General features: G+C 39.3%; 2 protein-coding genes across 2 annotated transcripts; both read left to right on the forward strand.

Moving 5' to 3' along the window:
- Positions 1–1,030: 1,030 nt before the first annotated feature.
- Positions 1,031–4,603, forward strand: LOC102707071 (WD repeat-containing protein 43). Its single transcript, XM_006644374.2, has 7 exons — positions 1,031–1,204; positions 2,081–2,161; positions 2,327–2,547; positions 3,251–3,333; positions 3,423–3,534; positions 3,815–3,889; positions 3,955–4,603. The coding sequence occupies exons 2-7, from the start codon at positions 2,089–2,091 to the stop codon at positions 4,132–4,134; spliced, it is 744 nt and encodes a 247-aa protein (XP_006644437.1). The 5' UTR covers positions 1,031–1,204; positions 2,081–2,088; the 3' UTR covers positions 4,135–4,603.
- A 1,858-nt stretch (positions 4,604–6,461) lies between these two features.
- LOC102707349 (malate dehydrogenase, mitochondrial-like) lies at positions 6,462–10,176 on the forward strand. The gene is made up of 7 exons (XM_006644375.1): positions 6,462–6,775; positions 6,882–7,055; positions 7,509–7,677; positions 7,798–7,859; positions 8,328–8,452; positions 8,579–8,696; positions 9,814–10,176. Exons 1-7 carry the CDS (start codon positions 6,539–6,541, stop codon positions 9,952–9,954), a joined length of 1,026 nt encoding a protein of 341 aa, XP_006644438.1. The 5' UTR covers positions 6,462–6,538; the 3' UTR covers positions 9,955–10,176.
- The last annotated feature ends 1,984 nt before the right edge of the window (positions 10,177–12,160 follow it).

The following is a 12,160-nucleotide window of genomic DNA, read 5'->3' on the forward strand; positions in this document are numbered from 1 at the left end:
TCTATCATGGGGGCTTGATCCCCACTACCCTGTTAGAAGCATGGAAGCCCCCACCAAGCATCTCTAAAATTTTATGCCAAAGATCCATGGAAATAGAGAGTGAAGATAGTTTGTTCAGATTCCACTAGTCCAATATAGTTTGCTAGGGTATCAATCATATATGAAAATTAGAACGTTGCTCATACTTATATACAATCAGGCCTAATGTTTATCCACGCACGGTGTTCTCAGTATTATAATATATATGGCTACAAAAGATAAATCGGTTTATCACGTGAATACATGATACACCATTGCTCCAATGTACATTGTGCCCTTTCAAAAGAGTAAAATGTCTATAGTTAGATAAACGTACGCATTCGTGCATTGATCTGTTAAAAGGAAAGGCCATGTCTATAGGTGGTGTATAAAAAGACTGAACATGTATAACATAATTTCAGAGCTTAACTCTCCTATAATAATATTTATCATGGAATAAATAAAATGTTTAGCTATAGCTAGTTTTTAGCACCAAAAATTTCCCCATCCCGTTCTCATTATGCAATAATCGAACGTGCTATTCGATGTTTTAACAGAATGTGAAATTGCACTATTGCTATACACAAAAGCTGTCGTGTAGTATATTCCACACGTTTTTTGAACTGCAAACATGTCATTTGGGGCTTCATCTTAGGCGTCGGATCAGTGTGTTCTTTGTCTATGGCTGCCTTTTGCTTTTACACGAACGCTTGTTGCCAGATCATAGTTAGAGCTGTTTGGTTGGGCTCTTTTGGCCCGTTTCCGTTACCGGTGGTAATGGCAAATCTATTATATTTGCTTGTTTAAGAAGGCCCGTAATCGGATACTGTGGAATCGAATACCAGGCCGAGCTGTATCGCTAAGCAACATCGTGACCTAGCCTCCGTCCCCCTCCGCACTCGCCGCCCGTCCTTACTGGGCTGACCAGTCGGCCTCCGGCCAGCCAGGCCCAATATGTTCCCCGTTTCAGCAGCTCTGTCTCTGACCAGCAAAACCCCGGGGACACCCGAACGAAAACCCTCGCCTCCTCCTCCGTCCTTCCCGAGCTGCCCCGCGCCGTTACTTCCCCAGCCGGGCGAGAAGACGCCGCCGCCCAAGAGCGCCGCGCCCCCACCACCAGACGCGGCCGCCTTCTCCTCCGACGGCGAGCTCTTCACGGCCGTCGCCGATCGGTCGGTGAGTCCAGGTCCTCCCGCGTAACCCATCCCCTGAAACCCCCCTCCCTTCCTTGCGCGCTGTTTCACTCTTCGTTCGGTCGTTGTTGATTAGGGTAATACTTCTGCTCTTGGAGTATTAGGCGGTTTCTGTGCTACGATGCGCTGTGCTTAGGTTTTCGAGATGTCTCGTGGCTCGCGAGTGATTGCTCTATGCTGGGGATTTGGTTTGAGTGATTGTTCTCTCACGACGATTGACTAGTGAAGTTTGTTGAAGTAAGTTTTGTTTCTTTTGGCCGACGTGCTGATGTGCTGCTTGGCTGTAGTCAATAGTTTTATGACGTGTATCTACCTTAAGGCTATATAATTTTGCTTATCAGCTGTTTGTTGAGAGTGCTCGAAGTTAAAATCTGAGATAGTGCGATCGCGATCTGCGAGTTGTAGCAAGGTTTCGCTCTCCTGTCTATTTCAGAAATGGGACCTGGGGGGGGGGGGGGGGGGGGGGGGGGGGGGGGGGGGGGAGTGTGAAAATCCACTACGAGTACTACTTGCAAAAGGAAGTTGAGCTTTAGATGATGCTGAGTCTTGATCAGTCATACTTTAGGATTCTGGGAATTTGGTTTGACATATGCGATATACTATTAATACTAGCATATGACTTGGGACAATGCTTCAGTTCTTTTCTTTAAAAACTGAAAAACACCCTTATTTTAATTAAAGATAAATTAGAGTTTCATACTTCCATTTCAACTACCACAACATCAACGCTAATTATATCTCATGAATCTCTCAAACTGATCACAACATATTGGAATTGGTCTCCGTAACCTACAATGATATGACAATCAAATTGCAAATTACATACTTTGTCTAGAAGCCTGCCATTGATTGTTTCTTTATGACACCAGCAAATAGGATGGAAGCGACAGAACCTGTTCATCAAGGGAAAGCAAAGAAAAGGATGGCATCTGTTTTGGATTCCACTAATGGTGAGGCATATGCTTGTTACATTATCCCCAAAACCTTAACACAACAATTTGTGTACCTTTTCTACTTCTAAGTAAACAGTGAAAGGACAGGGTTAACGGTGTCCTCTATTTTCTAGCCATTCCATTACCACATCACTAATTTTTGTTTTTAATTGGGATGCTTAGACACAACCAAGGAAGTGAATCCAGAGTACAATCTTGACGAATCGACCATGGAGGAAAAACTTGCAACTATGAATTTGCTCAACAAGTCTGAAATTACCGAAGAGCAATCACCCTCTTTAGTGCCACCAAGTGCAGATTCAGTCCATATTTTGCTGAAGCAAGCTTTGCGTGCTGATGATCATACTGAATTGCTAAAGTGCTTGTACAATAGAGATGAAAAGGTATAACTGTGTTTCCTTTGTGTGCATCGTTTGGTTGAGACTTCTGTTGCTCCTTGTCCTTGTCTTCATTCAACCTTTGACCATACTTTAAATACAGTTTCACTTAGAATCTATGGTCCACTGTCGTTGTTTTTATATAATTCATCATTTTTGTTTGGTTGACACAAGGTAGTTGATGTTACAGTCTTTTAATTTTTGGATGCTTGTTTTACTGGGTTATAATGGTTCTGCACATGATGATTAGGAAAATAATAGAACTTCTCATTTATGCTAGGCTATATCAAACACTGAGTAGTTTGATATTATTAATAGTGAAGCCACTTTTCTGCAAATATAAGTCTGATCAAACTAAGGCCAGGGATACTTGGATTCTTGTTTCTTATTATTGCCTTGTTTAATGATATTTTTCATATCAAGTAAAATTGAAAAGAAAAAGGGGTAAAATTCACATCTATTGGTGTTCCAGATGAAAGAAAAGATACAGTAGTCTGAACCTCTTAATTCAGTCTAGTTGGGCTGTCTTGTAAATGAAATTGGCTAGACCTGACTAAAAGTTGGCCTCCTTTTCTCCATGAAACCATAACAGATCTACTTAACATGTTTAAGTGAAGGATACATTATATTAGTTAGTTCTATTGCAATTTAATGGAATATTTCTTATCTGATAATTGTGTTGTTGCCTTGTTGGTTGGGTTACATCCAGGTCATTGTAAAGTCAGTGTCATTCCTAACACCAACGGATGTTGTTAAGCTTCTCAAGTTCTTTGTGTTGCTAATACAATCTAGGTAGGTTTTTAATTTTCAATGTAAATCTCAACTACGTCCATAACAATTCCATGGAAAGGTTGTACATGATATGTTCTTACCCTCCACAGGGGTGCAAAACTGGCTTGTATGCTCCCCTGGCTTCAGGCTTTACTCTGTCGACACATGAGCAGCATAGTGTCTCAGGAGTCCTCTCTGATAATACTAAATTCACTCTACCAGGTTAGTATCTTCCTCTGTTGCAGTTGCAGTAACTGTAAGTGGCACGATTTGTATTGGGATTATGAATTTTCTCCTTTTATCCCTTCAATAACTTTATCATTAAGATTACTACCTTGCATCGTCCCTGAACATTGCTGCATTTAGATGTTTTGTGTCAGGAAATTCTTGAAATTTTAGACTTTCTTGAAGATTGGTTTGAGTGTACAAGCAGAGATACAAATAGCAATTATGAGTCATGTTGTACTCCGAATTCTAATGTTACTGTCTGCCATTTCTGCAGCTTATTGATGCAAGAACGTCAACCTTTAAGTCAGCACTCCAGCTTTCAACAACCCTAGACTATCTTTTCAACGAGGTAAGTTTCTTTTCTCCAAATATCGCTGTGTATTTAATCACTGCAATAACCCGAAACTTTTCCAGGTTTCTGATGGTGAAACGGATGAGGACGAGGCTACCCCACCGATTATATATGAGGACAAGGACACAGACGATGAAGAATCTGAAGTTGATGCTATGGAAACTGATGGGGAGAGCCAAGAGCTGGGCGATGTTACTGATGCCTCCGAGCATTCAGATGGAAGTGATATCATGACCTACTGATTGACTTGCGCTCTTCTTTGATTTAGTTCATGATCATCCTGACATGGTTGTTGCTGCTCTGTCTGGAGACCGGAGAACCTCCCAGTTACTGCAGTGTGCCAGTGTTAAGATAAAATGGTAACGGAAAATCGGCCCAGTTTGTTCTAAACTATTTCAGCATGATATATAACGCCTACCTCGTCAAATTTTGTATCTGGCGAGTGGATATTTACTGACGATACTACTTCAGCTCTGCTTTTTATTTAGAGGGATGGTTGGCACTTGAGTTGAGAAAGATGGTGAGCGCTAATGACTGAAGAAATCATTGGCTTGTTTAATTATTGTTGGTTGTTAGTAGTATCTAACTATACGGGCCTAGAATGTTGGAATTTATTTTGTTCATTGTTTGATAATTATACATGACCTTCAAATGTTTCATACTGTGTTTATTTCCCCTACTGCGTTTATTTTGATTGTAGACACCTTACGACGCCAGCTAAATTGTGTTTATTTCGCTTAAAAATTCGTTTATTTTTGACTTTGAAGCAATTTCAAAACTTATTTTGAAATTGGACTTGGGGTCATTTTGATTTACTAATACTCCATTTGTAATTTAGGTCTTCTGTGCTTGGTGCCCACAAAATAATGCCTAAGTCAGACATCAATATTAGACGTATAATTTTGTGTGCTTGTGGTTGGATTCACCTGTCTAAGAGCAAACTTAGCAGCTCATGTATCTCACCTTCTATATGATATGAAAGGAAAAACATGATCTAGATATCCATCCAAATTGAAGAGAGATCATCTAAATTTGGATGTTCTTTTTTCTCCATTGATATTTTAACATCGAATTATAAAAAGAGAGCAATATCAATATAAGAGTATATGGTAGAGTATATGGTTATAAAATATTGAGTGAAGTGCACCAGCGGTCTCTAATCTTGTATATATGTATCATCTAGGTCCCTAAACTTTCAAAATGCATTTTTAGATCTCCAAACTTGTCCGGGGGTATCATATAGGTCCAAACGGGTTCCAACCGGCTCCATCCGCGCTGACGTGGCATACCACGGTGGCGCCTACAAGAAGAGAGAGAAAATAATAAGGAGGAGAGAGAGAAACTGACATGTGGAACCGACATGGCACTACCAACACGTAGGCGTCGCCGTGACATGCCACGTCAGCGGATGGAGTCGGTTGGAGCCCGTTTGGACCTATATGACACTCCCGGACAAGTTCGGGGACCCAAAAATGATTTTGAGAGTTTAGGGACCTAGATGACACATGTATACAAGTTTAGAGACCGCTGGTGCACTTCATTCTAAAATATTAATAAAATATATATGTTGAAGTAAAATCCGGCTTTCGAGCCAACAAGTGTCGGTTCGAATCAAGCTTTTGCAATGAAGTTCTCTCCCTGATTCTGCCTGCCTAGTAGGGTCACCTAACTGAGATCTATTGGCGAGAGTTGAAGTGGATAGCCTTTCTATCACCTTGAAAGGCTGAAACTCAGGCATGGCTTTACATGGCACACTTGCTTTCTTTCTGTCTTTCCTCGCTGGGATGACACTTTCCTTATGATTTTAAACCAGACTAAAGTAGAGGGATGACACTTTCCTTATGATTTTAGATCAGACTGAAGTAGAGAATGAAGTAGGAGTCCTTATGATTTTAGACCAGAATGAAGTAGGAGCGATATATACCGTGGGAGGATGCATGCTATGAATAGAGAATCTATTTTGAATGATTATTCAAATGATAATATATATGTTGAAATTTGGATTAGCTATTGCCATTGCTCTAAGCTAGGCACCTACCAATCCTACTCAATCGATCTTTGGGGCTGTTATAAGCTTAACTGATTTCATTTAATTTCAATTGTCAGACTCGTCTCAGTTTCAAGTCAATTTTGAGTGTGACTAGAGCAATTTTAAACCCTGACACCATTGTTAACCAAATCACGCGAAAACACACACACGCACAAACAAGAAAATCGCAGAGAAGTTAAAGACCTTTCCAACCATTTTCATTGAGCGACTTTATATTTTAGCACTTCAGGTCCCGTTTAGTCCTAAAATTATTTTTTAAAACATCATATCAAATCTTTAGATATTTAAATAAAGCATTAAATATTGATAAAAATTAAAACTAATTACATAGTTTCGAAGAAAATCGTGACAAGAATCTTTTGAACCTAATTAGTGTATGATTAGCCATAAATACTACGGTAATAACAGATTAATTAGACTTAAAAGACGGAATCTAAAATTTATTCATAGTTATACTTCATTTAATACTTTAAATCAGACTATTCTTTCCGAAATTTTTCCTCCGTCGCCTACAAAAAGTCACGCACCCTTTCGCAATTTCCTCACTCCGCCTCCACCAAGCCAGATCTCACGCGCCGCCGAGGAGGATAGCAACAATGAGGCCGTCGCTGATGAGATCCGCCTCCCAGGTCCTGCGCCGCCGCCGCAGCTACTCCTCCGCCTCCGGGCAGCCGGAGAGGAAGGTCGCCATCCTCGGCGCGGCCGGTGGCATCGGGCAGCCGCTCTCGCTCCTCATGAAGCTCAACCCGCTCGTCTCCTCCCTCTCCCTCTACGACATCGCCGGCACTCCCGGCGTCGCCGCCGACGTCTCCCACATTAACTCCCCTGCCCAGGTACCGCGCCCCGTTGCTCGTCGCCTGCGTCGCTCTCTCTGTTCCGCCGGATCTGTCTTAACGCTGCCGGCGCTTGGGTTGGGGTTTGGGTTTGGGTTTCTTACAGGTGAAGGGTTTCATGGGGGACGACCAGCTCGGGGAAGCGTTGGAGGGATCGGACATTGTGATCATCCCGGCCGGCGTGCCGAGGAAGCCCGGCATGACCAGGGACGACCTCTTCAACATCAACGCCGGGATCGTTAAGAATCTCTGCACCGCCATCGCTAAGTACTGCCCAAATGTAAGATCTCTTCGTCACTTGGAGGACTCTGCTCCACTCTAGATCTGTAATTCTTGTGGCCGGTTATGGGTATTGCTCGCCGCAATCAGGTATAGGACTGGAAGCGTAAACATGATTTGATTAGAAATGTGAAAGCGGTACTAGATTACTGAAGAAGGCATCAAACTTTTGCCCCAGCATGCTTCCTGTATATCAGCATTCCAATACTCATGGTAGATTTCTTAATATTCTGGTTCCCTTGCCTTTTATTCCCACGGGTCATTTATTAACATGGGCAAACCAGAAGAATATCAGTGTTTATCCTGACTTGATTGCTTGTGTTATCTACTTACATTTAACATTAAATTCTTCATCATTTTTGTCAATTGTTGTATATATGAAACTCATGCATGTTCGTTGGTTTTACATGCTTAATTACGACTGCTTAACAGTAAATTCGTTCATGCATCTTAGGCTCTTGTCAACATGATCAGCAATCCCGTTAATTCAACGGTCCCAATTGCTGCTGAGGTTTTCAAGAAGGCTGGAACTTACGATGAGAAGAGGTTGTTTGGTGTAACCACTCTTGATGTTGTTCGTGCTAAGACTTTCTATGCTGGAAAGGCCAATGTGCATGTTACAGGTAATAATCTTAGACTCACTTGAGTATTGAGAACTGATGGAGAATACTTGAATTATTTTGTGTCTCTTGTAGTAATTTGTCTCTCTGATGTTTAGTTGGATTTATTTTTCCTTTTGGCAGATGTGAATGTCCCAGTTGTTGGTGGCCATGCGGGTATCACCATCCTGCCACTGTTCTCACAGGTATTGGTTTTGACTTTTTATTAACTTAACTCAGAAAGTGACATCAGTTGTGTTCCATATTTTATTTACATGTCACGAAATCAGATTAGTATGCTCAATATATATTTTTATTACGACAGTGTAATCATATCATTCTTGATTGTTCTCTATGATCAAAATTTGCTGACTTGAATAAACTATACATCTTTATTATGATAAAAAGTATATAACCAAAATTGTTATATTTTGTCTTGCTTAAGGCATACATTGTCTGTGTGTGTAGAAGTCCTTATCTTTATGGATTTACAGCTAACATAGTCTAAAATAAGGTGTTAACATTCATTTTGTTGATTACAATCAAGAATACAAACACGCTAACATATAACTGAGTGTTCTTTTGGCTGTTCCAAAATGTGAAGCAGGTGATGCTTTTATGAGCTCATAACTTTAACAACTCAACTGAAGGAACTCTTTTTTTTCCCTGGATAGGCAACTCCTGCAACTAATGCATTGTCTGCTGAAGACATCAAGGCTCTTACCAAGAGAACACAAGATGGTGGGACTGAAGTTGTTGAAGCAAAGGCTGGAAAGGGCTCTGCAACCTTGTCTATGGCGTAAGTTGAAAAACCCTTTTCCGTCGAGGGTTAATAAATAATAGCTACATAGAGTGACGTGATTGGTGCTTGTATGGATGAAGTCGTCGGTGGTTTTATCCTTTTCCCACTTGATATTTTTGGCAGGTATGCTGGTGCTGTTTTCGCAAATGCTTGTTTAAAGGGTCTGAATGGAGTTCCGGATGTTGTTGAATGCTCTTTTGTGCAATCAACTGTAACAGAGCTTCCATTCTTTGCCTCCAAGGTACATGTGCAATTCCCTACTTTTTTTTCCTGCTGCATTTGTGGTATCATATCATTTGGTGAAGTAAATCGAGTGTGTGATTTGCCCGGTCTTTCTCATTTTAGTGGTAGCTGTTTATTCGAATCCTTCCTTTTTCTTGCATGGTAGTGGTTTGTGTACATGTTATTTTAGTTTTCATCCTCATTTTTCTGCGCAAAAATGTTAGAAGATGGACAGTATCTAACTGTGCACCTTTCTAATTTCATAGAGTAGAATTATACAGTAAGATACTATAATCCTATATAAGAGTGTCTCTTGTATCTGGTTAGATTCTTATATCCTGTCTGATTGTGTGATTAGATTCTTTCGTTTTTATCTTGGTAGTAGTCATACCTTATTTGTGGAACTGCTTACTTACACTTTTAGAATGCACTCATTTTATTGGCTCATTTTTTTTTTGACGTGAACTGTGGAAGTGTGCATTATGGTGCTATGATTCTATGAACCTCAGTCCATCCATGTAAATTTGTATTTAGCTCCTGTTATCCATTGTACTTCAAGATAAAATATTGCTTGTTCTGGTTACAATAATGCTGTTGCATGACTATCAAGAAACTTTTTTTTTGACAAGATTTTCAAAAAACACCCTCAAATATGCCATGCCAAATATTGAACTAACTCCATATTTAAATGCATGACGCTTTGACTTTTGGACATGAAATTTGACTAGCTGTCTTATTCATTTTTTTTTTGGAAACATCATTTATTTTGCTGTGACTTGTTTTATCTCAAAAAATACTTTAAACGCAATATATACTATTGAATATTTGCACTAATTTTTTATAAGACGAATGGTCAAATGTTAAGTCTAAAAGTCAAAATGGTGCACATTAAAACATGGAGGGAGTAGCAAATCATCCGTGCACATTGCACTAACGTTCTCTGTCGTTTGTTTTGTACTATGTTGTGCTAATGGTGACATGGTTTACTGTATTGCTGGTGTTGGATGCTTGGCCTAATGTGATTATATCATTTGATCATTTTGAAACTGTTTTTTTTTTCTTTTGCCTTAGAACTCTAATACTCGAGTAACTTCATGGTCTGGCTGCTGAAATATTTATGTTCACTGATGTTACAGGTGAAGCTTGGGAAGAATGGAGTTGAGGAAGTCCTTGGGTTGGGCCAGCTGTCAGACTTTGAGAAGGAAGGACTGGAAAATCTTAAGGGTGAGCTCAAGACATCAATTGAGAAGGGTATCAAGTTTGCAAATGAGAATTAGATAGGCCATTTTGCAGGCTAGCAACTCATACCTGTAGATGAGGCTTCTGTTGATTTGATTTTATGCGTTCTACCCCTTTGGGTTGGGGGTAGGGAGGATTTGAGTTTTACAATAAGAATCCGGCCACAGAACAAAACTTTTACGAGAGGGACTAATTCGGGTCAAGTTTTGAGTTACATTGAACACACATTCGAATGTTCGATTATGCACCATTTGTCTCAGTCTGACCATTGCCCTCTATACCCGTTGGTGTTGTGTGTGTTTGTTGAAAGAGTTCTGATCTGCTCAATTCTACAAATCTTGAAAGTGTAAACTGTTTAACCTCCCGTATATGAGGGTATAGGGTATCACCAAACAAAAATAATGCTTCTTGATTCAGAGGCTGGCCTACAGATCTGTTTTAGCTGGCTTCAATACCGATATCTAGAAATACAAACTATACTCTTCACCAGCCATCAAATATGCGATTCCTGGTAAATTGTTCATTTACTCATTGAAAACATTAAATTTAGAACGGAATTTCCCAGCGATGTAATATTCTCGGTTAGCAATTAGTGGTGAGCAGCAACCTGTCGGTGAACAATTCAATGTCGCATGGAAGTACGACTAACGGGCGTGTACACATGCCCTGACGGTAGAGATAATTATGCATTGATTTTGAAATAGACTTCAAATGTCTTTGGTGCTCATTTGGGCTGCGTTCTTTTGGTATATTATTTCTTGGTTTATGCATAGCTTCTTATACCGCTAAACGTTATAAAGGGAAATTTGTAAAAGGTTTCTATATAAAAGATTATCATCTTATATTTTTAATATAAAGTTTTAAATTTATAATAGTTAATTTTATTGTTTATAAGACAAAATAGTTATCATAAATATTAGATAATCTTTTATCTTGACCTAACAAAAGAGGGCAGACTACATCACTATCAAATATAATTAGAAAATTATTCTATTCATAGGTAGGTTTTGACCCGTATCTAATCTGCTCCTCAATAAAAGCAAAACAATAGTGTTCCAATCTTTTCTTTTTCTCCCATTCGGCTCTATAGGCTATTGTTTTTCTATGGGTATAAGTAGTGCACACACTCACATATGCCACACTCACATGCATGGCGTGCGTGTTCCTAGCACACACGGGATTAAGATGAGACACTAGATTTTAGTGCATATATAACGTAGACGTGTATGAGAATTCAATTTTTGCACTCAAACTTGTGAATATTAAATCATAATACTTAAAATAACAATACTACAAAGAGGAATATTTGGTGCGACGGAGAGAGAATCTTAGGTACTACTAGTGCATCAAATTGCACAATATAAAGAAAAGTAATGAAAAAAAATTTTAAGGTGTGCAACATGATAATAAAAACTGCAAAAAAAAAAAATCACCCTAAAGTTGTTTTATACATGTATGAAAAAACAACCGCACTCTGTAAATACAATTTTGTATTGTTTGTATACTGTTTGGACCTCAAATTTGTGTACTTTTAGCCTATGCTAATATAGATATTTTTTTGTTGGGATATGATGTTTTTTTCTCGAAAAAGTCCAAATTACTACAATACCAAACATTTAGCAAGTCCTAACTATGCAATCTAGACGAACTACCCCCTAGCTTCGTTTGGAGTGATTTTGATATAGAATTGCACATATGACACTACCATGACAATTTAGTGGCTGTTTGGATTCAATGACTTTTTTTATTCCCTTGTTAAATCGAATGTTTAGAGGTTAATTTAGAGTATTAAATATAGACCAATAACAAAACTAATTGTATAGATGAAGACTATTTCATTAGACAAATTTTTTAAGCCTAATTAATCCACAATTAGCAAATGTTTACTATAGCATCATATTTGCTAATCATGGACCAATTAGGCTCAATAAATTTGTCTCGCGAAATAGTCCAAGAGTATGGGGTGAGTTTTATTAATAGTCTATATTTAATACTTCTAATTAGTGTCCAAACATTCGATGTGACAGAGACTTAAAAAAATTGGGAGAAACAAACAACCCCTTAGTTAGTAATAAAAAATAATGAAGGTCCACATGCTCTTACCCATCTTCCTACCTCTATCTCTCTCAATGCTCGATGGTGGCAACCACATGGGGGAGAGGAGAGGAGGTCTGACGGCGGTGGCGAGTTGAAGGGCACAAGGTGGTTGGGCCGAGCCACCCATGGGCAAGAAGACAGCGGCTG

The sequence above is a fragment of the Oryza brachyantha genome, chromosome 1 (genome assembly GCF_000231095.2).
Source record: "Oryza brachyantha chromosome 1, ObraRS2, whole genome shotgun sequence".
NCBI classification, from domain to species: Eukaryota; Viridiplantae; Streptophyta; class Magnoliopsida; order Poales; family Poaceae; genus Oryza; species Oryza brachyantha.

Excerpts from the sequence above, each read along its gene's own strand:
- LOC102707349 (XM_006644375.1), top strand. The coding sequence starts at position 6,539 with ATGAGGCCGTCGCTGATGAGATCCGCCTCCCAGGTCCTGCGCCGCCGC. Across the intron at positions 7,860-8,327 it reads TCCTGCCACTGTTCTCACAG|GCAACTCCTGCAACTAATGC; the intron begins GTATTGGTTTTG and ends TTCCCTGGATAG. Across the intron at positions 8,453-8,578 it reads TCTGCAACCTTGTCTATGGC|GTATGCTGGTGCTGTTTTCG; the intron begins GTAAGTTGAAAA and ends TATTTTTGGCAG.
- LOC102707071 (XM_006644374.2), top strand. The coding sequence starts at position 2,089 with ATGGAAGCGACAGAACCTGTTCATCAAGGGAAAGCAAAGAAAAGGATG. Across the intron at positions 2,162-2,326 it reads TGTTTTGGATTCCACTAATG|ACACAACCAAGGAAGTGAAT; the intron begins GTGAGGCATATG and ends TGGGATGCTTAG. Across the intron at positions 2,548-3,250 it reads TGTACAATAGAGATGAAAAG|GTCATTGTAAAGTCAGTGTC; the intron begins GTATAACTGTGT and ends GGTTACATCCAG.